The sequence below is a fragment of the Suricata suricatta genome, chromosome 8 (assembly GCF_006229205.1).
Source record: "Suricata suricatta isolate VVHF042 chromosome 8, meerkat_22Aug2017_6uvM2_HiC, whole genome shotgun sequence".
NCBI lineage: Eukaryota > Metazoa > Chordata > Mammalia > Carnivora > Herpestidae > Suricata > Suricata suricatta.
Window position 1 is genome coordinate 97,578,744 of NC_043707.1, and position 24,800 is coordinate 97,603,543.

At 47.9% G+C, this 24,800-nt stretch overlaps 1 protein-coding gene across 1 annotated transcript in view; it reads left to right on the top strand.

Annotated features, from left to right (window-relative positions):
* PLPP3 (phospholipid phosphatase 3) overlaps window positions 1–24,800 on the top strand; it is a 55,384-nt gene that overhangs the window by 22,503 nt on the left and 8,081 nt on the right. The window contains exons 4-6 of the mRNA XM_029945823.1: window positions 7,462–7,742; window positions 8,136–8,193; window positions 18,198–18,374. Of these exons, the coding sequence (XP_029801683.1) occupies window positions 7,462–7,742; window positions 8,136–8,193; window positions 18,198–18,374 (516 nt within the window). The remainder of the gene's footprint in view (window positions 1–7,461; window positions 7,743–8,135; window positions 8,194–18,197; window positions 18,375–24,800) is intronic.

The following is a 24,800-nucleotide window of genomic DNA, read 5'->3' on the forward strand; positions in this document are numbered from 1 at the left end:
ATGACCAGACTTGGACGACCATGCGATAAGGAGGGGAGGGGTCTCCGGGGTCATGTCTTTGCAGCTCTATGGTGGTGACTTGTGCAGGAACGAAGGGAAGAGGAGTGAGGTTTGGGGGCAGCAGTGGGAACGGGTGTGACAGACTGGGTTAGGTTGACATGCTGGTATCATCAGTTTGATAAGTGGTTGGGAGATTTGGCAGAAGATTGGAAAAAGGCTGACCGCCGGGATAAGGGGTAAGCTGAAACTAGAGATGGGGGAAGGAGGGGAGAGAAAGAGAGAGGGGGAAATGCCCTTTTGATGGTCATCTTCATAGAGGTAGTAATTAGAACTGTTGAAGCAGCAGAGATAGGGCAGAAAGGCAAGGCTTCAACCCCAGGAAGACCCACATTTATCTGGGAGAACCCTGAGGGAAGCTTCTGGAAGAAGAAAGTGTTTGAGAAATAGGAAGAAAAGCACAGTGGTGGCGATAGTCAGAAAGTTCAGGGGATTCAGTGTTAAAAAAGAGTAAGGTATGAGCAGAAGGCAGTGCCGCAGAAACATTCAGGAGACCCTTGTACAGACAGGCAGAGCTGGTCACCTAGGACACCCCCTGTGGCTTTGCGTCCCTGACTTTTGGGAAAATAACAATGCATCACCCTTCAGACTGCCTTCTTCATACAGCTTATGGGCTCCAGGCAGCCACTGCTGATTTCCTCTGTAACGAGCTGCTGCGGCCTCTCTGCCACTTTGCTGTCTATCTATATTCTAGATATTGGAGTTTTGACTCCCCCACAGAGCCCAGAAACTCCACTGGTGGCCTTGGACAGAGCTGTGTCCTCCCTGCCTCAAGCAGTCTGTGAGGCACTACTCTCCTGCCAAGAGGCTGAAGGCGCCCAAGCAGGAGACACAGTGGAGATTAAATTTCTCCTCATTTATTTCTAGTCATTAAAGATACTGCGTTTTGTTATCCTGGACACATCCAGCTTCAGAGAAAATCCAGCCACACTTCTGTCTCCATTCTGAGAAGCAGGACCCAAATACATTACCTTTTTCCTTTCCCTGGGGACTAAAAAAAAAAAAAAGATTCTCCCTTCCTTATTGTCCACCATCCAGTGTTTGTTGAATGAATCTATTCTTCTGGATGGAAAGAAGCTCATTAGTCTGCATAACTGAGATGTAGCAGAACAGCTTGGCACTCTGGCTAGCAGGGGCTGAGGTGTGCAAGTGCGTGGCAAGATTACATGACCTTCCCTGACGTTCCAGGAGCATCTGTCTCCCTGGAAACAGATCCTGCCGCCTGCTGGGACATCCAAGAGAAAGCCAGCCTGATGCCATCGGACAGGACACAGGAGCTAGAATGAAGAATCGAGGCTGCAGTAACTGCCATTGCCTGATTTCTGACTGAGGGTGATTTCTGGCCTCTCGGCCTTCCCCAGACTCACTTATAAAGCGTTAGTAATGATTCAATAATAGGGTGTTGTGAGAAGCAGATAACGCAGTGGATGTGAAAATGCTTTGTGAGCTATAAAGCGCTATGCAAGTATTATTATTCAAGCAGATCAAAATATGGGGACGTTTGTCCTTCAAACTGGGCAGGGAGAGAAGATGAGTTCTCAGTCTCTATAAGAGGTATTGTTGGGATGCTGTGCAAAAGTCTTACTTTTCTGGGGATAATTTATAGAGTGGAATGTGACACATGACACAAACAATGCAGTAGGCTTTCCCTTGTTCCGTTGGGTTGAGACTTCTCTTCTGCTTTGTTCCCCTGAAAAGGACGTCCTATAGATAAAGTGGTCAAAACCAACATATCCATACACACATTTTCTGGTTATACTCTGGAAGGTGGGACTTCCAAACACTTCACTTTGGAATGTGCTTTTCCAAGGAGCTTTTGAAAGTATCTTAGAAAAGGTATTTTCAGGGCACTTGGGTGGCTCTGTTGGTTGAGCATCCAACTTGAGCTCAGGTCATGATCTTGTGGTTTCATGAGTTCAATCCCTGCATCAGGCTCTGCACAGGCATCACAGAGCCTCTGCTTGGGAGTCTCTCTCTTTGCCCCTTCCCCACTCATGCTGTCTCTGTCTCTCTCAAAATAAATAAATGAACTTAAAAAAAAAGAAAAGCTTTTCTATGACTATTAATTTTTTGTTTCCTCTTCTCTAAGGGGAAGAGAAAAAAATTAACTACCAGAGGGCTTTTTTGCTAGGTGTCAGGCTTTTGACACTCCACCTTCTTGCATCCCTTGGCAGTCCTACCAGGTAGATGTTACTCATCTTATTTTCATAGATGAGGAGCCCTAAGCCCAGAGAAGCGAAGTCACTTCCCTAAGGTAAGACGTGCTATCAGACTGAGGATTTTCTGGCTCCAAAGAGTGTGCTTCTTCAACCACCCTGTACTCTCTCGTTTCCAGAAGAAAACTGTGGGCAGTTGAGGTCTTTGACACCAGAAAGGAGAGGCAGAGAGGGTCTGTCTTAGAGTTGGGGACAAACTGTTACCGTGGTCTGGGCAAGCGTGATCACTTTCTGTCCCCTTGTAGCTTTAATTGCGATGCTTTCCCACTTTATTAGTTTCCAGATTCCGTGCCAAGTGCTTTAAAAGGCAGGTAGGGGAGAATTCTCCTCTGCTGCCTGGCAGCTTGCCATTACCCCCGGAATCTGTTGCTTGCTGTTTCAGAAAGGGATCAACATCGAAGGCATTTTTCTCAGCAGTGAAATTTACATATCCCAGCCTTGCTGACTGAAGCAGAAATGAGGGCTCCAGGGGCTGGAGTCTGGGGGTGGGGACAGAGCCTTTGTAGGGGCAGGGAAGAGCTTATTTTATTACCCAGGAATAAAAACACTGTGGGTAATGAATAAAGTCCGAAAGCAGTAAATCTGGAACTCGGGCGTTAGGTGTGTAACGTGTCGGAGAACAATTTAAGCCTTCGCCTCTTCTGCAGAGGTGAGGTATTCAGGCTGCCTTTCACAGCCCGAATTTCATTAAATGGTCTTTTAAGGGTTAGGATTACAAGAAGCCAAGTCCGGCTGGTTCATAATGATGATTTATGGCTGTGTTGTCGACTCCCCGACCCTTCTGTACAAGGGGATAGAGAAAATACATAATTTGTTGCTCATTAACTGTAGGATCTGTCAGGGCTGCCCGGGAAGCCATGTGTCTGCTAAATGGCTTCAGCCTGGCCCTGCCCTTGAAAATATGCAGTCGCTATTGGGCAGGGAGGTCTTTTTAAATAACAATAGAAATAGAGCTGACCCCCAGTTTAGGATGGTTTGACTTACGATTTTCCGACTTGACGATGGTGCACCAGCAATACCCATTCAGTAGAAACCACACTTTGATTTTGAATTTTGATTTTTTTCCCGGGCTAGTGATACACGGTGTGGCGCTCCCTAGTGATGTTGGGCACCAGCAGTGAGTCAGCCTTGCGATCACGAGGGTAAACCGCCCATACTCTTCACACCCTTCTGTACCCCTCCAGCCGTTCTGTTTTTCACTGCCCATGCAATAGTTAATAAGTTGCATGAGCTATTCTACACTTTATTGTAAAATAGACTTTGTGGTAGTGAATGTGCCCAGATGTAAGCAAATGAATGTGTTCTGAGCACGTTTAAGGGAGGCCGGGCAAAGCTGTGATGTTCGGGAGGTTGGGCGTGTTCAACGCATTTCTGACTTAAGATATTTTCCCGCTTAGGATGCGTTTATCAGGACGTTTTGGCATCAAAGGCAGGGAAAGATCTGTAATCCAAAATTTCTCTCAGTATAGTCTGTTGTGAGTCTTTGAGCTTCAGAGTTGGTGTATCTGGGCTCTACTTTTAGCTCTGTCACTTTGAAGCCTCAGATCCTTCAGGTTAGTGATTGTCCCTCAGTGCCTTACTATTCTCAGCTGCAGAATGGGTATAACTTCACAGAGCCACACGCAGATCAAATGGAACCAAAAAGAACGAAAGAAATGTATAAAAGATGACTGCTGTTATTAGCATTGTTATGAGGAATTTGGGGTGCCACGAAATACCTTCTTTACCTCTTTCTCCTCCAGTGAGAGGAGGAAGAATTTTAACTGGCTATTTGCTGCGTGCGAGGCTGTGACACCAAAACCAAAGTGTTCGAACGAAGGGAGGCTAGCGCCGAAAGGGGGCCTTGCGTTGTAACCAAACCTTTTCTCCCTAAAGTGACTCAAGCACAGCAGTGCATCCCCTGAGATTGATCGGTAGATTCGTGTAGGAGATGCTGATTTGCAGTGAAAAGCTTCGTGTTCTTTTTCTGCATCAAATAGGAAAATCAGGCTCAAGGCAAGACAGCTTAGAGTTTCTTTATCTGCAGCAGCGGTTCAGTTCAAGGAAGTGGGGGGCCATCCAAGGCAGGGATTGTGCACGGGGCCTTGGCCCTGCTCCGTGCCCGTGGCATCATCTCGGAGGAAATGCCTTGCCTCTGCTGCTGCTGATTACCTTTGCTCGGTAGGGAGGCTCGTGGTGGAGGGCGTGCGGGACAGATGAAAGTAAGTGTCATGCCAGGGGCGCCTGGGTGTCCCAGTTGTGACATGATCTTGTGCTTGTGAGTTCGAGTCCCACAGCAGGTGAGTTCAAGCCCCGCTTTGGGTGAGCTCATGCCCTGCTTCAGGTGAGCCCCACTAGTCTCTCTCTCTCCCTCTCTCTCTCTCCCTCTCTCTCCCTCCCTTCTCTCTCTCTTTCTCTCTCTGTCTCTCTCTCTGCCCCTTACTCACTTGCACCTTCTCTCTCTCTTTCAAAAACAAGAAAATGTCAACTGCAGTTATGAAGTGATAATTACAGAGTCTAGCGCCCTCGTTTTGCAAATGGAGAAACTGGCTTATCTCAAATCCACTCAGTGAATAGAGACTCGAACCCTGGCTACCGCCTCCTACCATAGGGTTCTTCTGCCTGTATCCAAAGTCATGTGAGCATGATTTATAAATAAAGACGAAGAAAGAGGGCATGAAGGTGGTAGTGAACATCTGGAACCTGTTAGCCTGTAAGGTTACACAGGGTAAAAGTATAAACAGGTTCAAAGGGGAATTAGACCAGGAATCCTAGGAAAGAATGCTGGGCAGGGAGCTAGAACACCTGCGTCCAATCTTCAGTCTCAAGTTAATTTGGACCTCAGTTTCTTCCATGTATAGTGGACCCTTTCATTTCTGACTTGCTATGTTTCTCAGATTTTAATCTCTGAAACATGTTCTCAAAGGACTTTTGGTAATATTTAGAGGATATTTCCAATTTTGCAGTAAAACAGCTATGAAAACTACGGTCTGGTTTCCATTCATTCATTCATTCATTCATTTAACCAATAGTCTCTGAGCACCTCTGCAAGATCAAGTATGAGTCCTGCCCCCTCAGGGAATGGTTAAGCCAGGACTTTGCATTGGGCTGGCCTTTGACCATCTCTCTCTAAGGTAGAATCACACTCAGTGTGATGTGGGAACCAAGGTGTAGCACTTAGAAATAATCAAGTACTTATAAACACAGAATCCCCGTATAAATGTTAGTAGTGCTGGTGGCTGTCCTTGCTCCCACACTTGCTGGCCTAATGGCCCAGGTGGCATCTCCCTGCCACCTGGCCATCCTTCCTCTAGACATGGGGACCCTTGAGAACCTGGATCAGATCCCATGTGCTGACCCCTTCCCCAGCTGTAAAAAAAAATAATAATAATGGGAGACTTTGAAAAGGAGTGCCCGGATACGTCAGTCTATTGCTTCCCTTGCGGTTGTGAGCGAGCTCTTTGCTCCCTGGAAGAGCGAGTGTGGCTCATTACCCTGCCCTGGGAGGAATTGTGAAAGGGGCTTTGTGGCGTGTGCCGAGTTGAACACCGCTGTCCCTGGACTGTGGTTGCGATCAGGAAGTGGCCGGGTCTGCACGGTGGAGTTAAGACAAGAGCAGCAGGCTGTGTGGTGGGTGTTACCAAAGTGGCGTTGCTTCTCTGCTGTGTAGGCGTCAAGGACATTTGCCTTACGGAGAACAAGCTGGCCTCCCCATTCCTAGTGGAAAGCCCGCCAGTTTGACTTGAGCTGCTTCCCCTCTCTGAGCTTCAGCCATAGCTAACTCATGGTTTTGTAATCATTTCATGACATAAAGTTTATGAAAGCAATACCTGGTATGCAGTAGGTAACCAATAATTGGTGACTCTTCTTTTTCCAGGAGTGATTAACCTCCCCTAAGTGTTAGGAGTAAACAAAGTGAGATGGAGGAAGGGTATGGAAATCCAGACTCACTGGCAGTCCTTTAGGATTGAGGAGATCATGATCGTGATCTCACGGTTCATAGGATCGAGCCCTATCAGCGGATTCTCTTTCCTCTCTCTCTGCCCCTCCTTCATTTTGTCTCTCTCTCTCAAAATAAATATTTAAAAAATATAGAAATAAAGACAACTAAAGAAATATGTCCACTCAATACAATGCTTTAAAAATTTTTTTTAATGTTTTATTTATTTTTGAGAGAGAGAGAGAGAGAGAGAGAGAGAGAGAGAGAGAGAGACAGAGACAGAGAGACAGCATGAGCAGGGGAGGGTCAGAGAGAGAGGGAGACACAGAATCCGAAGACAGCTTCGGGCTCTGAGCTGTCAGCACAGAGCCCGATGCGGGGCTCAAACCCACAAACCATGAGATCATGACCTGAGCCGAAGCTGGACGCTTAACCGACTGAGCCACCCAGGTGCCCCTAAATACGACGCTTAATAATTAACTGGATTCCTTGGTTTGTAGGCCAGTGTTCCTTTTATCATGACATTCCTCTACAAAGGAAAATGAAAGAATCCCTTTCTAGGACCCAAGTTGTTTCCCATCCATGTTACCAGATTTAAGCCAATAACTCTGCAAAGGCATGCAGCCTCCTCTCAAGGAGAAGGAAACTGAAGTTTGGAGAGGTTAAGTCATTGCTGACGGACACTGGGCAGGTGGCAGAGCTGGGACTCACACCCAGGACATGGTCTTAGACATTCACCCACCACAGAAACCCCAACCATGGCTCAGTGTTTGCACAAGGCCCACGACCCCTTACTCGAAAGCCCAGAATCCTGACATTTGCTCGGATCCTCTGACACCCTGGCCATCCTTGACTGTGTCCTTGATTCTTCATCTAATTTTTTTTTCCATATCTGAGTCCTTGTCTCTTTCTTTGTTTAAAAAGAAATACATATATAATATATATTTATATACGACTTATATTTTGATATATTATCTATAATATTTATATTTTTACATACTACATCTTTTTACATATAAATATGTTTGGTTGTATATTTGTGTTGGGACTTTTAGAAAAGGAAAAAAATGACCGTGTTATTAGCAGATTGCTCTTTCTTCTCATGCGTATTTCTGTCTGTATATTTCTTAAATAGAAAATGGGGAGGTTCTAGATTACAGCCTGCAGTTACGTGCGGAATGTTGTCTCAAGTTGTGAGCTGCCCTTCACAGCATCCACTTTGATGACGAGTCTTGAGACCACTTAATCCCTCTGTTGGCCTCCTTGCAGATCATCACTGGGGAGTTCTATCGCATCTACTACCTGAAGGAGAAGTCCCGGCCAGCGATTCAGAATCCCTATGTGGCAGCCCTCTACAAGCAGGTGGGCTGCTTCCTCTTCGGCTGTGCCATCAGCCAGTCCTTCACAGACATTGCCAAAGTCTCCATTGGGCGCCTGCGTCCTCACTTCTTGAGTGTCTGCAACCCCGATTTCAGCCAGATCAACTGCTCCGAGGGCTACATCCAAAACTACAAATGCAGAGGTGACGACAGCAAAGTCCAGGAGGCCAGGTGAGTCACCACCTGCCGTGGCCACAGGGTGCCCGCCCTTGATGCGGGCAGTTCAGGGAGCACTTGCGAAGACACCTGCTCCATGAGGTTGCAGGCTCAGTGCTAGGCAAGGCATAGTCCCCATCCTTAAGGAGCTCAGTCAGATGATTTAGATGCACAGGTAAATAAGCAATTATGGTAGAACACTGGTAAGTCCATTCATTCATTCTTTTGCTTATTCATTCATGGGTGCCTGCTAAGTTCTAGCAAACACATCCAATGGACTACTAAGGTGGCAAAGCCAAACAAGAGTGTGTTGGTCTCGAGGTCACAGTCTAAGGAGGAAAGACAGACAGGTGGACATGTGTCCGGGATGTGCATCTGGCCCTCTCATGGCCCTCTCTTCTCTTGCAGGAAGTCCTTCTTCTCTGGCCACGCCTCCTTCTCCATGTACACCATGCTGTATTTGGTGGTAAGTACCTGCCTTCTGATTCGAATGGAGTGTCGTATGGAGCCCCAGCTTAAATCTCTTCTGGGCAGAGAGCCCTGAGGATGCTTAGGGACAGACCTCATTGTGAAATCCTTGAAAAACAAGTTAGCTAGAATGTTAGCTAGAAAGGCTCTGCTTTGAGCTCGGCCACAGCGTTAGAAGTTGTTTTCCATTCTAGGCTTTTCCCATTTGTCAAATAAAAATATTTACGATGGCTGCTTGATAAGGATTGTGTGCCCATTTTGAAAGTATAAAGTGATAAAGACACTTGTATAATATTTTATGGTCACAAGTAGTGTTTTCTGACCATCCGTTAACTCAGTTGACTGTTCTAGGCATCCTGGGTTATAAGTAATAATGTCTCCATTGTGGGAAAGGATTACTATGTAAGGCTCAGAGAATTCAAGTAAACTGTCAGAATTCACAGACACTAGAACTGTTGCTCAAACAAGCCCTGTCATCAGGTTCCTTGTATTCACCCTGCCAGTCTTCTTCCATCTCCCATTGATGGAAAGACTTTAAAAATTATCAGTATCCCACTGCATAGAATGATTTTGAGTTTTGCGGAATAATTCTGCCTCCATGAGCACATGTGACCTCCTAACAGCACGGTGAAGTTTGAAATGTGTATCCCCACTGCTTGGATCCAGAAGCTAAGGCCCGGGGAGGCTAAGCAGCATGTTGGGGGGTCCCTCAGCTAGCGGTGGGGCCGTGAGCTGCACCCCTGTGGCCATGTCTGCCCTGGCTTCCTAGAGGCGCCGGGACGGCACAGGTGAGTGCCCTGTTCTTCCCCAGCTGCGGCACAGACCGCAGCTGGTCTGTTTCTCTTTGCGAGTTAAATATGGTCCCCTGCCTCTCCTCTCTCCTTGAATGAGGCCCCTGTGCCAAGGCACTTCCTGCTTTCGGCCCCTTTGATGCAGAGCGCGAAGGCGCTGAGAGGTCAGACATGGCTCAGGGGAGCAAAAGCTGTTTGCAAAAGAACGTTTTGACTTATTTAAGAAGCATAATTAGGATTTGGAAAAACTAGCCGAAGGTTTTTTTTGTTTTGTTTCCCTCCTCCCCTCAAAACCATCCTTTCCAAGCCTGGAGGTCTCCCCTTGCCGGGGATGCAGAGCTGAATGGTGGGCCCCCACCTATGAAAACCTCAAAGGAGGTTTTTATTTATACACAAATCACAGGCCCCTCCATTCTTCATTTGTTGTTGTTGTTGTTGTTGTTTTGCTTTCTTCTTTGCTTTTAGAAAGCTAATTTAGCGAAGATATTTCGTTTCCTATTTATTTATTTATTTTTTGTATTTTACCCAGGTCTGGAAGCAATTTTACAAATGTAATTTCAGTGTTTTGCAAAGGTGTTTGGAGGAGTGGGTCTCTGTTCATTTTCCTCATGTTCCTTCTTTTTCTTCCAAGAGAAAAATACTGGGTAATTTTGAAACGGGCTCTGTGCACTATGTGCTCTACGGGCGCCTAAAAGATAAAGGTGCTGACCCATTTCTGGTGCCTTCTGTGTGCTGGGCACTGGGTCAAGCTCACACTCCCACATTGGGTTCTCTGGATAACTCAATGAGATGCGTTTTGATTACCTCGTTTTCAGCTGAAAACCAACCAACCAACTTGAAGCTAAGGAGTCAAGTAATAAAAGCTTCACTTCCAGGGGCGCCTGGTTGGCTCGGTCAGTTAAGCATCTGACTTCGGCTCAGGTCATGATTTCATGGTTCGTGAGTTCAAGTCCCACATTGGGCTCTGTGCTAACAGCTCGGAGCCTGGGGCCTGCTTCCGATTCTGTGTTTTCCTCTCTCTGACCTCCTCCACTCGTACGCTGTCTCTGTTTCAAAATAAATAAATATTAAAAAAATAAAAGTTTCACCTCTGGTAAGAGGCAGAAAAGAGATGTGAAGGCTGGTCTTGGCACCACCAGGATCGCTGTCTTTTCTTTTCATGGTCCTGCACTACAAAACCAAAAACAACTGCGCTGCGATCAACTTAAAGAATATAAGCTCCCGGACGAATTTCAATTTCACCTGAAGGTGACCTGCCTTTCTTCAGATCTGCCTTAATGGATGAGATGCCCCCCTCACCCCTACCCTCCACCACCACCTCCTACCAGCTAGATCTCTGCAGAGGTGAGGAGTAAGGGGTAGTTCAGACTGAATGTTTATTTGCATATCTGAGGGAGGAAAAAAATTATAGTGCCTTTATGTTCCTAGAAAGAAGGAAGGGAAGGAGGGAGGGAGAAAGAAAGAGAGGAGGAGGAGAGGGAGGAAGAGAAGAGGTCCTTAGTCCTTCACGTCCCTCGCACCCTACTACATGCACACACAACCATGCACACACCAGACGTTGAAGAACTCTTGAAAACAGATACAACTCGCGGACACCCATGTAACACCCACGTATGCAACATAGAAACACACAGCTCCATTTTTAGCTCTAAGGTTATCTTGCCCTAAGACAACTACCAAGGCTAAATTCCAAGGAGGGCAGTGCTCTTTCCCAGGGCTCTATCTCCCTGTGATATCACACAGAAATCTCAGGCCTCTCTCTGTCCAATTTGCAGAGCTTTCTAAAGCAAGTTAGAACACCACTGCTGCCTGTCAGGGTCAGTGGGAAATGTTGGCAACATTTAGAGCAGCCCTTAGACACCCCACCCCCAGTGCTTTTCTAGTAAGCTTCTGGAAGTGCTTCGCAAATAAGCCGATGGCCTCCCCTCCAGGGCAGCTTTCTTGGGGAAAAATCGCCTTTGAACAGTTGGGTGTAGGTAGCGTTGTTGGCGTTTGCCCTCAGGGTCAGGCAGACCTGGATGGTTCTGCCCTGGTGGCTGCTAGCTCTGGAATCAGGCATGGCTTACTGAGCTTTGGAGCCTCAGTGCACTCTAAAGTAGAGACCATTGTATATTTCGCAGGGTTTTTGCTGCTTTTCTTCTCTAGGCCCTACTTTCTCCATTTGTCCTATGAAAGAATGGAATTAGATGGTATCTACTTATTTCTCAATTTCTGTGGCTCTATTTGAAAGACGTTGGAACTACCCTAAACTCCGCAAGGGAAGACAGGAAGCCCTCAGGGACAAACTTAGCACTCATGGCCATGGTGTCCAAAGAGAGGGGCGGACAGGAAGCACTAGCCACCCATACTCTAGGCCTGTCAACAGCAGCTGCCATCTAGAGCCTTCCGTGGCTTTGAAGGACACTCCATATTAGGTTTTGATTTGTAAAATGGTTGGCTTGGAAAAACCATGCCCCAAACACCAAATTATCTCTGGGCATAGAAGCTTATAGATGAGGTTAAGGCATGTTAGTGATTAATGCAGATTCTAATAAGAAAAACCCACAGCACATATAAGCATATGTGGTGCTTTCCTAGCCCGGAGTCCTGGCCTCAACCCCAGAGAACCACATCTGGACTGGCCCTGCACCCTCCATGGTCGGGGACCGAGGATGACTTGGCTTTCTGGATAAAATGCCTGAACCAGCACAGGCACCAAATGGTGTAGCAACCAAACAGCCTGGTCGGTGTTTCTTCCCTGGTGCCAGCACTCTGCTGCCTCCCAGGGCCTCTGACGTGAATCAGACCTGGGCCCTGCCCTCAAGGAACTCAACATGGTTTCAACATTTGGCATTCGGCACATATTCAGTGGGTGACTGTTACACACCAAAGAAAACAGCGTGCTAGGTGTGGGATTATAGACATTGGGAAGTTGTGGTCACAGTCCTTAGGGAGTTCAGTCTAGGGGAGCAAGTAGACCGTGACAGCAATTAGGTATACTGTGTGCGGGGTGAGGGTGGGGTGGGGTGGTTGTAGGTTCTTATGGAAGCTCAGGGTCATGGCACCCGTGGCCAGCCTGGAGTGGAAGGTGGCGGACGCTGGGGAAGGCTTCTGATAGGGTAAAGATGGGGAGATGAGAAGAACCCCTGGTGTTCAGGTGACAAGGGGGTGGTGGTTGTGGGGGCTGCAGGATTTCGTTTCAGTCTAGCTGGGGCAGCTGGGAGGGAAGGAAGCAGGGGCAGGAGGGCACCTGGAAGCTGAGGGGAGCTGCACTCCCCTCTCTGCACGTGAACCTTGGCCCCTTGCCTTCTTCAGGGTCAGAGAAGCCTCTCCTGGCCCCTTTCTGTGATACTCCCTAACTCCCTGTGCAGCCTTCCCCCGCCTCCAATTTCTAACCATCTGACATACTATATATTCTTCACTTCTTTGTTTATCTCTACCAGATAAATTATAAGACGTTTTTTGTCTCTTGACTCACTCCTGCATCCCACTGGCCCAAACAGTGTCTCACGCTTAGTTGCAATGATATTTGATGAATGAATGAATGAATGAATCCCAGGTCGTCAACATTCCCAGACCATGCTCCTTTCTGTTCCATGCAAATTTTGTTCGTCTCCTCATCACTGAATTGATATATCGTGAAGGACCTGTGTGCCTTTGCTGCCTCTTTGCTGAACTGTTTACGCATTGGCTCTTTACTGCGGTGCCCATGAGAAATGTTTATGTGTCAAAGGGTTTGTTGGATACCAAGGAAACAGGGAAGTGGCTGTCCTCTGACCGCCATGTTCTCTGGCCTGTGGTTGTTAGTCATTGAGGTTTTGTTTAACGTGTTTAGAATCCTGGAACGGTGGGGTCTGGTATGCCCACGAGACATGCCCACAGGTCCTGGGAGTGTCTGTTGAAACCCCTTGTAGGGAAATGATGGCTGTTTCTAAGGGGAATAAACCACCGTACCAGATGTTTTCCAAACTCTTCCCCCCACAATCTCCATCCATCCATCCATGCATCCATGCATCCGTTCATTCAGCCAGCCAGCCAGCAGTTTCTGAGCCAGACCTAGCATGAGCACCTAGGGACACCAAGAGACCTCAGATTTGGTGTGGAAAGCCTGAAAAACTAAAGCCTCAGAACAGTTGGATGAGGTCTCCGATTCCGGTGGACTGAGGCACGGAGCCCCAAGGAAAGGGCAGTTAACTCAGCCCTGAGGTGCACTGACTCAGTTCACAGGGTCTCCTTAGCTTACAGTCAGGTCAGAGATTCTAATACCCTGACTCTTACCAAGCTATATGCTTGTGTTGTGACATGGGCCTTATAAAAGTATGTGACCAGTGAATTTGTGGTGTGTAAGTTTTCAGATGTCCCCTGTAGGTTGTGCTTGAGTCCATGACAGATGGGTAGTCTCCTCAAATTGCTTTTCTCCTAAGACAAATCCAATACAAAAGACCATTACTTTGTGTGCAGAGCACTAATTCCCTCAAAGGAAGCCAGGCTCTGTGATTAGAGCTCAGACTTAGAAAAGGATACGTCTTACTCAGTGTAAATCATGGCTCTTTGTTGCCTTGAGCAAGTGACAGGGCCTTTTGGCTTTAATCTCTTCATCTGAAGAATGGGCACAATGGTGATGTCTACCCAACAGGATGATTGTGATAGTTGCAGGGAAGGTAAGCCCCTGGCACAGTGTCTGAACAGTGTGCCACAAACGGGGAGCTTATTTTTCTCCTCAATAGTGACAGAAAGCAAGAGGTGATCCCCTTCCGAAAGAGGAGAAAAGTAGTTGACTAAAAACCCTTCTTTTGTCTGAAAGTAGTTGAATAACTTCCCAGAGAGAAATGCCAGTTCTGCACCATGTAGACGAGTCACCAGGCACATGAACTAGAGGCAGGCATGAGCCATGGAGGAGAAGCGAGAAGGGAGAAAGTTTCTCCCTGTGGGTGTCAGTGATCTGGACAGACTTCCAGGAAGAGAGCATGCAGGGACATAAGGAGGGACAAAAGCCTCCTTTTCACTCTGAGCAGAGCAGTCCCAAGAGCAATGGAAATGAAGTCAGAGGACAGTACAGACCTGTTTCACCAGTATGCAAATCATGAGATTTGAGTAATGAGACACAAATGACTTAGCAAGCACAAGCATGACTCACCCCACATCTGACTCTGCTGGTTCAGACCAGAGGAGCCAGCTTGAGTTCAGCCAGACCTCTCCAAAGAGGTTTTGTTGGGATTCCACAGGACCCCAGTTTGGGAGTTGAGACCAGGAAGGAGAAGAGAACTCCATTTATGGAGTGAGTTGTGTGTGCCAGGGACTTCGACATACATCATTTTGGGGATGGGGGTTTGCGGGCAGACATAATCCTTTCTGTTGTAAGCTTCCTATCTACAATCAGCAGTGTTATTTTAGCAAGTGGGGAGGAAAATCTTAGTAAAAGAACGAGATTTAATTTTTAGTGTTAACATATTCTTTCGCGTGGAGGAACTTACTTTATTCACGTTTGTGTCTTTCACAATTTTAAACAGAATAGATGCACACGATGTATGTTGGGGTTTTTAAATTAACAAATTGTAGGGGCGCCTGGGTGGCTCGGTCAGTTAAGACTCCGACTTCGGCTCAGGTCAGATCTCAGTTCGTGGGTTCGATCCCCGCGTCAGGCTCTGTGCTGACAGCTAGCTCAGAGCCTGGAGCCTGCTTCCGGTTCTGTGTCTCCTTCTCTCTCTGCCCCTCCCCCTCTCATGCTCTGTCTCTCTCTCTCTATCAAAAATAAATAAAAACATTAAAAATATAAATTACAAAAAATCTAGATAAATTAACAAATTGCCTTGTTATATAAGAGAAAGCAGACATTTCAGAGCAGCCCAGTCACTGGTTCAGGGTCCCACAGCTGGCATGGAGCAGAGAAAAGATTCAAGTTTAGGTTTGCTGTGATTGCAAATCAGACACTGTTCCGCGGTGTCACACTGATGCTTAGAAGTGGATTCTCCCAGCACAGAGGACTTCACATCGATGGGGAGGTAGAGACAGGAAGTTAGGACCTCAAGGCTGCTGGCCACAAGGAGAGATCAAGGTGATTCAGCCTTTCTGGTTTTGTCCAACTCTGCTTATGGCTTTGCTAACCATTCTTTCAGGGTGCCTAGGACTTTCCTGAAGCCCCTGCAGAAATTCTGATTCTGGGCAAGTTTCCTTGCTGTTTGGTCTAGGACAGCGGCCATGGGAGCGTTGTGGTCAGAAGTAGGACTTCCTCCTGTGGAATGGGAATGAATGCAGCCTCTTGCTCCACAGACGGTTCCCAGGCTCAGGTTTCCAAGAGAGGAGGGTGCTCCAGAAAGTACTCTGTGGTCGTGGTGAGGCCCAGGCCTCCGGTATGGAGTGCCTCAGGAGAACTGGGCTATGAATCAGCAGAAGCCAGTCCATTTAGTGACAGGATTGCTGGGGCATGGAGAGACTTATTACCAGGTCCTTCGGTCAACCTCAAAGCCTGTTGTAACCAGCTTCTGAAAACAGAATTAGCCACAAGGTGAAAGGTTATTGTGCAATCATTTGCTTTAGTAATCTACCTGTTTTGGTGAAATCAACCATCGCCATCCAGTAACTTTCATTCAGCAAGGCAAAGGGTTGACGCAGGTTTCTGAAGAGTGCCTTGAATTCCCCCATCTTCCACCAGGCAGGGGCCTGTGTGTCTCCTTTGATCCCAGCAGCCCCGAGAGGGAGACACTGTTGTACCTGTTTCACAGATGAGAAGTTGGGGGGCCACCCACTTAGGAGGTGGTAGAGCCAGGAACGGAGGTGGGGCCACTTCACTCCAAAATTCAAGTAGCTGCTGCTGCTGCGCTTTCCCCCGAGTCCCAGCTGTAGACACCAGGATCAGCCCCGAGACCTTGAGTCATTGTTGGATAAATGTGTTAGTTACTGATGGGTACGGAGGAGCAAGCTTCAGTGTGTTGCCGGCAGGCCATGCCTGACTGCTTCCCAAAGGGATTCTTTTCCTGTGGCCCCTATTCCTTTTTCATTCATAAGCACTCACTTCCTGAAGCTCTTCTGATGACTGGTCTCTTCCTCTCCCTTCAAGTTCCTCTCGTGTATTTATTTTTTTCTTAAGCTCCAGTATCTGAATCAGTGGAAGGGGAGATGTGTGCCCTGTCCGGTTGGGAAACCCACCCTTCCTCTGCCCCACCCTCATTTCCAAGGCCCATGACCTAAAGCTCTGCTGCACAGGGCGGGGGAAGAGTTGGAGGATTCTGGACATGCATTTTCTGAGGATCTGCAGCCTTTTCAATTGAGGGAAATGAGAAAATCTCAGGGCTGAATTAAGAAATGTGGTTAGGGAATAAAATCATCAGTGTATTGGGCAGAACATGGTATCAGGCACCTACTCTATCTTAGCAGCAGTCTGTACTACATTCTATGAGATAGTGGCTGTTACCCTTACTTTACCGGGGAGAAAACCTGAGGCTCAGTGAGATTTTTCTTTTCTTTTTCTTTTATTTAATGTTTATTTATTTTGAGAGAGTATCGAGTGTGAGCAGTGGAAGGGCAGAGAGAGGGAGAGAGAGAATCCCTAGCAGGCTCCACTCTTTCAGCACAGAGCCCAACACAGGGCTCGAACCCACAAACCGTGGGATCATGACCTCAGCCGATATCAAGAGTCAGACGCTTAACTAAGGTACCCAGGCGCCCCATTACCACTTCTTTGAGATTTTCAACTGGTTATTTTTTTATGTATGAGAAACTGTTGATCTTTATCACTTGTCTAACAGCCTACATCAGTGCATTCTTTATTATTTTACATTCATTATTCTTAGATGGCCCAATAATGCATTCATAGCATTTCACAAGGATTGTAAAGTTGCCTGCTGTTTTCTATGCCTGGGTTTTGAAACTGTCTTTCAGGTTAGTTGAGGATTCGGTGCTGGCCAACTTTCCCACCCTGTCAGGGCTGGCTCCGGAATCTTCCACTCTTCTTTCTCCTTAGGACCAGCCCCTGGCTTGCTCCTTCCTGACCACCAGGAGGAAGGTGTCCCTTTGTCTCAGGCAGGGCAGGGTCTGTCTTTGGGCCATCAGCTCCTTTGTCTCAGGCAGGGCAGGGTCTGTCTTCAGGCCATCAGCTCCTCCCCTGGCTCTCTTCCCCTTTCTCCTGGTCTCCCCCAGTGCTTGCCTTTGATTTGTCTTCGGAAGTTCCCCTTGTCCACTTGTCTTTTCCCCCTCATTTCCCAAGTTCCCACAGGAACCTGGGAAGTAGGTGGTGCCCAGAGGTTCGAGCGGAAACTGCAGCCAGATAACTCCGAGGGACAATGCTCAGTTGACGTCATTTCTTTGCTTCGGCCAGAGGTGTTTTTTTTTTTTTCTTCCATTTTTCTTCAGGTTACTCTTCTACTCCACCCAGTCCAGTATCTGTCAACCTCTATGTGCAAGCTCCCTGCCATTGTCTGGTTGGTTTATGTGTTTCCTTTATATTCAAGCTCAAAAATCCATAGTTAGACACTTGTTCTTTGGTGGAGTTGCTTTCTTTTGAAGCAGAGGCATCCCCTTGTGACTGTCGCAATAACCTCTCCTGTTGATCTTGCATTTTGTTTCCAACACGATCCTAAAAGGCGAGTCGTGTAGGTACCGTACAGCCATACCTCCAGGAATCCACACAAATGCATAAAATGTGTTTTCATGGTTTTGCAGAAAAGAAAGCTTTCCACCCCTGGTTACTCTTTAATTAGTTTCAATCAAGAAGAAGATGAAAGGAATCTAGTGAACTTGGAAGTGTCTAGTGTGTGTCAAACTGTGTATTCTTTTTTTTTTAAGTTTATTTATTTATTTTGAGAGAGAAGGAGTGTGTGTGTGCATAAGTGGGGTAGGGGCGCAGAGAGAGGGTGAAGAGTGAGAATCCTAAGCAGTCTACGCACCGCCAGCATAGAGCCTGATGCAGGGCTGGAACTCATGACCCCTGCGATCATGACCTGAACCGAAGTCAGACACTTAACCAGTTGAGCCAGCCAGGCGCCCCCAGGCTGTGTATTCTAAGGCATTCCTCACTCTCAATTTTTTTCCTCCTTATTTATGTATTTATTTATTCAGTATGGGAACTAAGGCTCAAGGCTTAAATAACTGGCCTGAGGTTATATCCAAGCTGAATGGTCTTTGTACAGCATGACTCCTAAGGTCCGGATGGTTCCATGTGGCGGAAATGCAGTGTGTGTCGACGTGGTGGGTGTTCTAATGCACTGAGTGTCTGTTCATTTTCTCTCCTGTCCAGCTGTACCTGCAGGCCCGCTTCACGTGGCGCGGGGCCCGCCTGCTCCGGCCCCTCCTGCAGTTCACCCTGATCATGATGGCCTTCTACACAGGACTGTCACGTGTGTCCGATCACAAGCACCATCCCAGCGATGTGCTCGCGGGATTTGCTCAAGGAGCCCTGGTGGCCTGCTGCATAGTGAGTAGCATCGTGTTCTTACTACACAAGGAGAGCGCTGCACTGCTTGCTTGTTAAATGTCTCCAGCTCAGTAATCAAAGCCAGGGAGCTTGCAATCCTTTCTTCTGCTTGGTGTCTAAAGAGTCACCCCGCCCCAGGCCCCCTTCAGTAAAAGGAATATCATTTCTGTTTCTGTCCAGCCTGTGAGTTTTCACCCAGCAGAGCCTGTGAGTCCTCTTCTCCAGAACCCTGGAAGGTTTGGGCTCATGGAACATTGCAGCGGGAGATCTTTGACATTGTCCACCTTGCTCACTTGATTGATGAGGACATTTAGGGTTTGAGAGAGGAAGAAGCTTTCCCCAGGTCACATGTCAGGTGACCAGTGGAGTCTGGGTCCCTGACTCCATGCTTATGTGCTGCTTTGGTGGACACTGACAATTCAGTTGAACTCAGATTCTTGGAAAACTTCCACCCTTCCTGGTTTGACCTTGAGGGGGACTTGGTCAGACCCTAAACATGGTGTTGGCTAGAGAAGAGGGGGCTTGGTCAAGGCTCAGGCTTACCCTGGCTAGCTGAAGGGCCTTGTACATCAAGAGAAGGGCCTTGTACCTAGAGAATGGCCTCGGGCTGGGCCAGGTTCTCATCTGCCCCAGGTGATTTCTCATATTTCATCCCTGACTGCGAGTGTGCATAAGGCATCCCAGCTCTCTGAGTCTCTGTGTCCTCAGGGATTTCTGCTTTTCTTGCCTGCTAAAAGTTGTGAGGGGCTTATTCAGCAATTGGTGGGACACCTGCTGTGATACCATGCCTTCCTGGCCCCCCTCAGGGGAGCTCACACCGGGCCAGCGAAGAATCTCAGAGCACAGTCATGGCTGGATGTTTAGGCACCACACACATGGGTCATATTGTCAGTATAATCCTTGCCCACTCACAGTAAGACTCATGAAAAATAGAGATCTGGACAAACCCTAGGCCCTCCCTCATTTCTAAACCTGGCTGCTGCCCCTGTCTCCCTACAGTCACCTCTCCCACTCTCCCTGTGATGGCAATTGCCACCCTAGGCTGAAATTGCAGGTGTGTCCCTTTAGAATGTAAAGCTCCCCAGAGACAGGGACCATAGGTGACATACCTCTTGCTCTCCCTGCTTCCCCCGTGCCTCTCAGGGACTCTGGCTCAGAGTAAGTAAACATGTTTTTTAACCCACAGAAAGCTAGAATCAGTGGGTGGCTCTCCTCTTCCTGGAGAACACTACAAGGACGCTGTGATGAAGGCAGAGGGATGAATAAGGCAGGGCCCTTGCTTCCAAGGAGATCCCAGTCCCCTTGCTCCGGCTGCCAGGCCAGCACAGGAGTTAGAACGCAGCATGGGGCTGTCCTGGAGAGGTGGACAGGGTGCTTTGGCTGCACGCGAGGGCCAGGCACAGGGGGAGGAAGGGGCCAGGGAGTCGGGGTGGTCAGAGTGAGCACCACGGAGAAAGTCGGGTCTGAGCCGCCTGTCAGCTTCAGCATGGGAATCCTGTTTTGATGGCTTTATTCATTACTTTGTTTCTTCTTTTTTGTTCTTCAGTCAGGGCCAGAAGGAAGAGAAATTGGGGGAGCAAACCATTAATGAGAGCAGCGGTTACTGGCCAGCTCAGTCTCTGATGCCTGGCCCTTTAATGTGAAGTGACAGCAGGGGATGGGTGTTCACACAAGGGGTAACCCTTCGCTGACTGCAGCCTTCTGAGCCGTGCTCTCAGCAGGCGCCTGGCCCCAGGCCTGCTGCTGTGTTCCTTCCACGTGCTGCCATCCTAGTTAGGGTCTCCTGCACCCCCAGTTTAAAAAGGTACGGGGATCCTTTGTAGCCTGCTACATACGCTAGAGCACCTTCCATGTGCAATGAGACAGTGTCTGGGAGGGCCAGGGTTTATTTTTAAGAAGGGAAATGAGGGGTCTGACTTTTGTCCTGTTTGGCTCTGGTTGACCAGCTCAGGAGAGGAAGTTGGTATGAGCATTTATAAAGCCCCTACTCTGTGCCAGCACCATTCCAGATCCTTTACCCATGGTTGACGGCTGTTCCCAGGTACTTCCTGACTCGAAAGCTTTGCCCTCTGCACTTGGCAAGGAAGGTTGGTCGCTGGGTCTGAAGGCCAGCCAGAGTTAACCCGAGGCGGAAGAGCACAGACCACACAAATGTATTTTCTGGCTGTTCTTGAGTTTGGAATTACAGAATAGGTCTCACTGGGCTAAGATCAAAGTGTTGGTGTGCTGCGTTCCTTCTGGAAGCTGCCTGCGTTCTTTAGCCCATGGCCCCTTCCTTCCTCCCTCTTCAGGTCTTTCTTTCCTTCTCTCTGGAGTCTGCTTCTGTCACTCCATCTCCCTCTATGGTTCTGACTTTCCTGCCTCCCTCTTGTGAAGGCTCTGGCGATTCCAGTCAGTCAGGGGAATCTCCCCATTTGAGGCCTTCAGCTTCCTCCCATCTGCAAAGTCTGCTTGGCCATGGAAGGTAACATGTTAGGTTGTAGGGCTCAGGACACGGATGTCTTTGGGGGAGCGTGGTTTAGTCTATCACACTTTTCCCTATAGACAGAATTGTCTAACTTTCTCCTTCTGTTTCCGTGGCTCTTTTCATGACTTTCCTGCTGTGACCTGCACCCTGGTTTGGTAGACATTGCCTGCTCACGCGTCTGTCTCCCGAACCAGGCTGCCAGTGCCTTACTAGCAGAATCCTACAGCTTCACTTTCCGGTTCTTCGTCATTCTCAGGCCTTAGGACGTGCCTGGCACAATGGGTGCTTGATTAGCATTGGCTAAAGAGTGCGTGTGAGGAGTGAACTTGTGACCTCAGGCGAGACACTTCCCCTCTGAGCCTATCTCCTCATCCTGTGACTGCACCTCAGAGGCCAGGTCGCTCTGGGACCTTTTCCCACAGAGGTTCAGAGGCACAGGTGACTTTGTAGTAAGTAAACTGCCTGCCTTCGCAGATAGAACCGTCTTCCTGCCATGCCCATGAAGATGGCCTCTTCTTGGGGACTGGGACTTGTCTTTAAGTCTCAGTGGGTGCCGTGCATCACCCTAGAATGTTGGCTGAGTCACTGCAGGGCCTTGGGCAACAGGCCATGACAGCTTAGCACTTTTATCCACGTCTGTTGAGAGTAAGTCCTGTCACAGCAAGCAGATGTGTCTAGACTGAAACCACGTGCCAAGCAGGAGCAGATTTGATTTCCTTCCCCACTGCTCACTGGTTGAAGCTTTCCAGAGAGGGAAGGTGATGGCACTCACCACAAACATGAAAACTTGTGTGGCATCCTGGACCAAACATAAAGACATGGGCACGTGGGGTCAGATAGGCCTGCGCACTGATGTATGTCTTCACATATGTGGCCAGATATAGAGAGACCCAGAGGCACGTGGACAGACCCAGCAGTACCCAGACACGTAGACATCCATCCTCTGCCTTTCACACCACCACTCAGAACCACAGAAACAGAGAATCAAGCCAATGCAAACACAGGCACATACTGACCCTCGCAGTGCCCCTCCTGACTACACACACACACACACACACACACACACACACACACATGCAGTCAGCCCTATCAAAATATGAGCCCTACAGCTGGGCTTACCAGACCCATCCCCTGGAGTAACCCAGGGACTCCGATGAATCGACAAACATCAGTTCATTTCCTGTCTGGTGACAACTTGCCTATCTGGTCACCTTCTTGCTGACCCTCTAGCAGATGGCAAATGATGCGGCCCTGGGATGGGTCAGGGCAGGGCCGGGCTGCCATTGCTGTGGATTCAGCAGAGGAAGCAGCTGTTCTCGAATGTCATAAACACACAGCAGAGTCTTTCCTGGTTTTCCTCTTCCCCGGGGGTGTAGCTCAGCTCGCAGTCGCTCTTTTGTGTGCTGCTGCCTTCCTCCAGGATGTAGGGAAGGGAGAGGGTGTTCTTTGTCTCTGTCCCAGTGCACTGACCTTGGGAGAAGAGACAAGCAAGAACACAAGTGTGAAGAACTTGGTGATGAAACCCCTTTGAGAGGAAGTGGGTGCAAAGAGAGTGTGACATACCGAAGGACACAAAATGGCAGGGCTGGGACCAGATCCTGGCTCTCAATTCTCTCTCATAGGACTAAAACTGTGAACTCCAAACATGCTTGGTCTATGTGAGCTCTCTTCCTTCTCTAATGGAAGATTCCCACCTATTCCCTGTTGTCTGGGCACAGGAATATGGATAAAATGACCTTGCAAGTCTTTTCTGGCCCTGCAAAAGTCTAGCTCTTTGCCCACTAGACCCTGGGACTGACCTTGCCACCTTAGGGTCCCCACTCTGGAGGGTAGGAGAGTCAGAACCGTGGATGTGAGAAAGAGAAGGAAGCAAGGTCTGGAAACACACTTGGTCCTAACAGATGGTGACTGTATCTTCTACCATCAGCAGTTTCCTTCTAGAATCTTCTTTCTCATTCCACTGCTGAGATGAATGAGATGAGTGGTAAGTCAAAGACTCCAAAGGGAGTCCCACTAGCCACTTGCTAATTAGACATATTGGCAGGTCACTTCCTCTCACCCACTTTTCCCCATCCCACAATCTTTGGATTGAGGAGTCCATGAATAAAAGATGCTCATGCTTGCCACATGCAAAACATCAATTGAATGTGTATCATGGGGGAAGTACTATACTTTGTTTTAAAGATTTGGAGCTAAAAAGAGTTGGCCCTTAAAGAGTTTTAGTACAGGAGCTTCCCCAAACTTGACCATGATCCATAATAATAAATACATTTTCCAGGGCGCCTGGGTGGCTCTTGGTTAGGCATCCAACTCTAGATTTCGGTTCAAGTCATTATCTCATGGTTGGTGAGATAGAGCCCATGTTGGACTCTGTGCAAGCAGCACAGAGCCTGCTTGGGACTCTCTCTCTCTCTTTAAACTTTAAAAGAAATGCATTTTCCATTATAACCCAATAGAAGCACCCACACATAACTGGGAAATTTCCCAAAATAAGACTTACCCTTTCTGAGGGTGATGCATTCTAATAGTTTTCATTCAACCTTTACAAATGCTGGTAGTGACCACCCAGTAAATGGATTTTTTAACTTTCTAAAGACTTGTTACATGCAGTTTGAAAAACACTGATGTAGTGGGGACAATGGGGGGTGCACAAGAGAGGGGATAGTTCTTTCTGAGGGTGTTGGAAGGCTAGAAAGAATTCCTAGAGGAGATGGAACCTTGATGAGGGGACATTTTTTTATGAGCTACAAAAAAGAAGGAAAGACATTTTATGCAGAAGGAATGTTGCAGAGGCATGGGGAGGGTAAGAACGATGGGAACACAGTGTGTCTTCTGATCCTAGAAAGCTTCAAAATTTGAACTTCTGGATGTAGGGTCCCTGCCTTTTTTCCAGCCTCTGTCATCCATGAGCATTCATGTTCCTGAAACCCGGATCCTGGTAGATCTAGCACCCAACTAGCTGAGCTTGGCGTCGTGGCCCTCCTTCCCAGAAACCCTCCTTTGTCATAGCTTAGAAGTGCCTTCCTAAAAGGGCGCTAGGCAGGCACAGATCCCTGTTCTCCTTCAGAATTGCCCCCTGCTCTCCTCTGCTGTTCCAAACCCTCCTTGTTTCTGTGGGACTAACTTTCCCCATGTCCCTCAGTAGCAGTGATGGTCGTGAATAATGGTAACTGAGGTAGGATTTGAATAGCTTGACATTGGTTGGAAATGTTTTCACATAAATTCTCCCACTGAAGCCTGACACTAACTATGGAAAGGTGAATTTTTAAATAGTGCTTGCATACAAATACAGAGAAGATCCATCATCTGAAGTTATAAACTTCTTCATTTGGTATAAATTCAAGCCCCGACCAGAGTATGACTTGATCTGAGGTCACACAGCAGGAGATATTTGGTACCAGATCCTGCTGCCTGACTCGTAGTGTGACTCTGTCCACCCCGTCAGGTTCCCTCACAGATATACCAGGAAACCATTCAACAGAGACTCTGGCAAGTTCCCAGTGCCAAAAGCCACTGGAAGCCCTTTTCTGAGGTCAGAAAGTGATGATTGCAATTGGGTAACTCTCATTTAGTCAAAAGATAGGGCTGCCAAAGATGGCTTTTCCTTAGACAGCACTTACTATACTTGGGTCACGAGGGTAAGCCAGGTCCCAAGGCTTTCTCCTGCAAAGAAAATGATTCCTTAATCTATGAGATTGTTTATTACGGTAGAGCAGGATGCCAGAAGGAAATCCTGAGGGCATGGGGGTATCTGCAAAAGGAGCAGTACAGGGGTGTCTGGCTGGCTCAGTCAGTGGAGTGTGAGATGCTTGATCTTGGGGTTGTAGGTTTGAGCCCCACATTGGGTGTGGAGATTTCTTAAAAATAAAATCTTAAAAAAGAAAAAAAGGAGCAGCACATGGACTGTGTCCTCACATGGGGGTGAATTAGAATTTGTTGAGGGCTATGGTTGCTGGGCT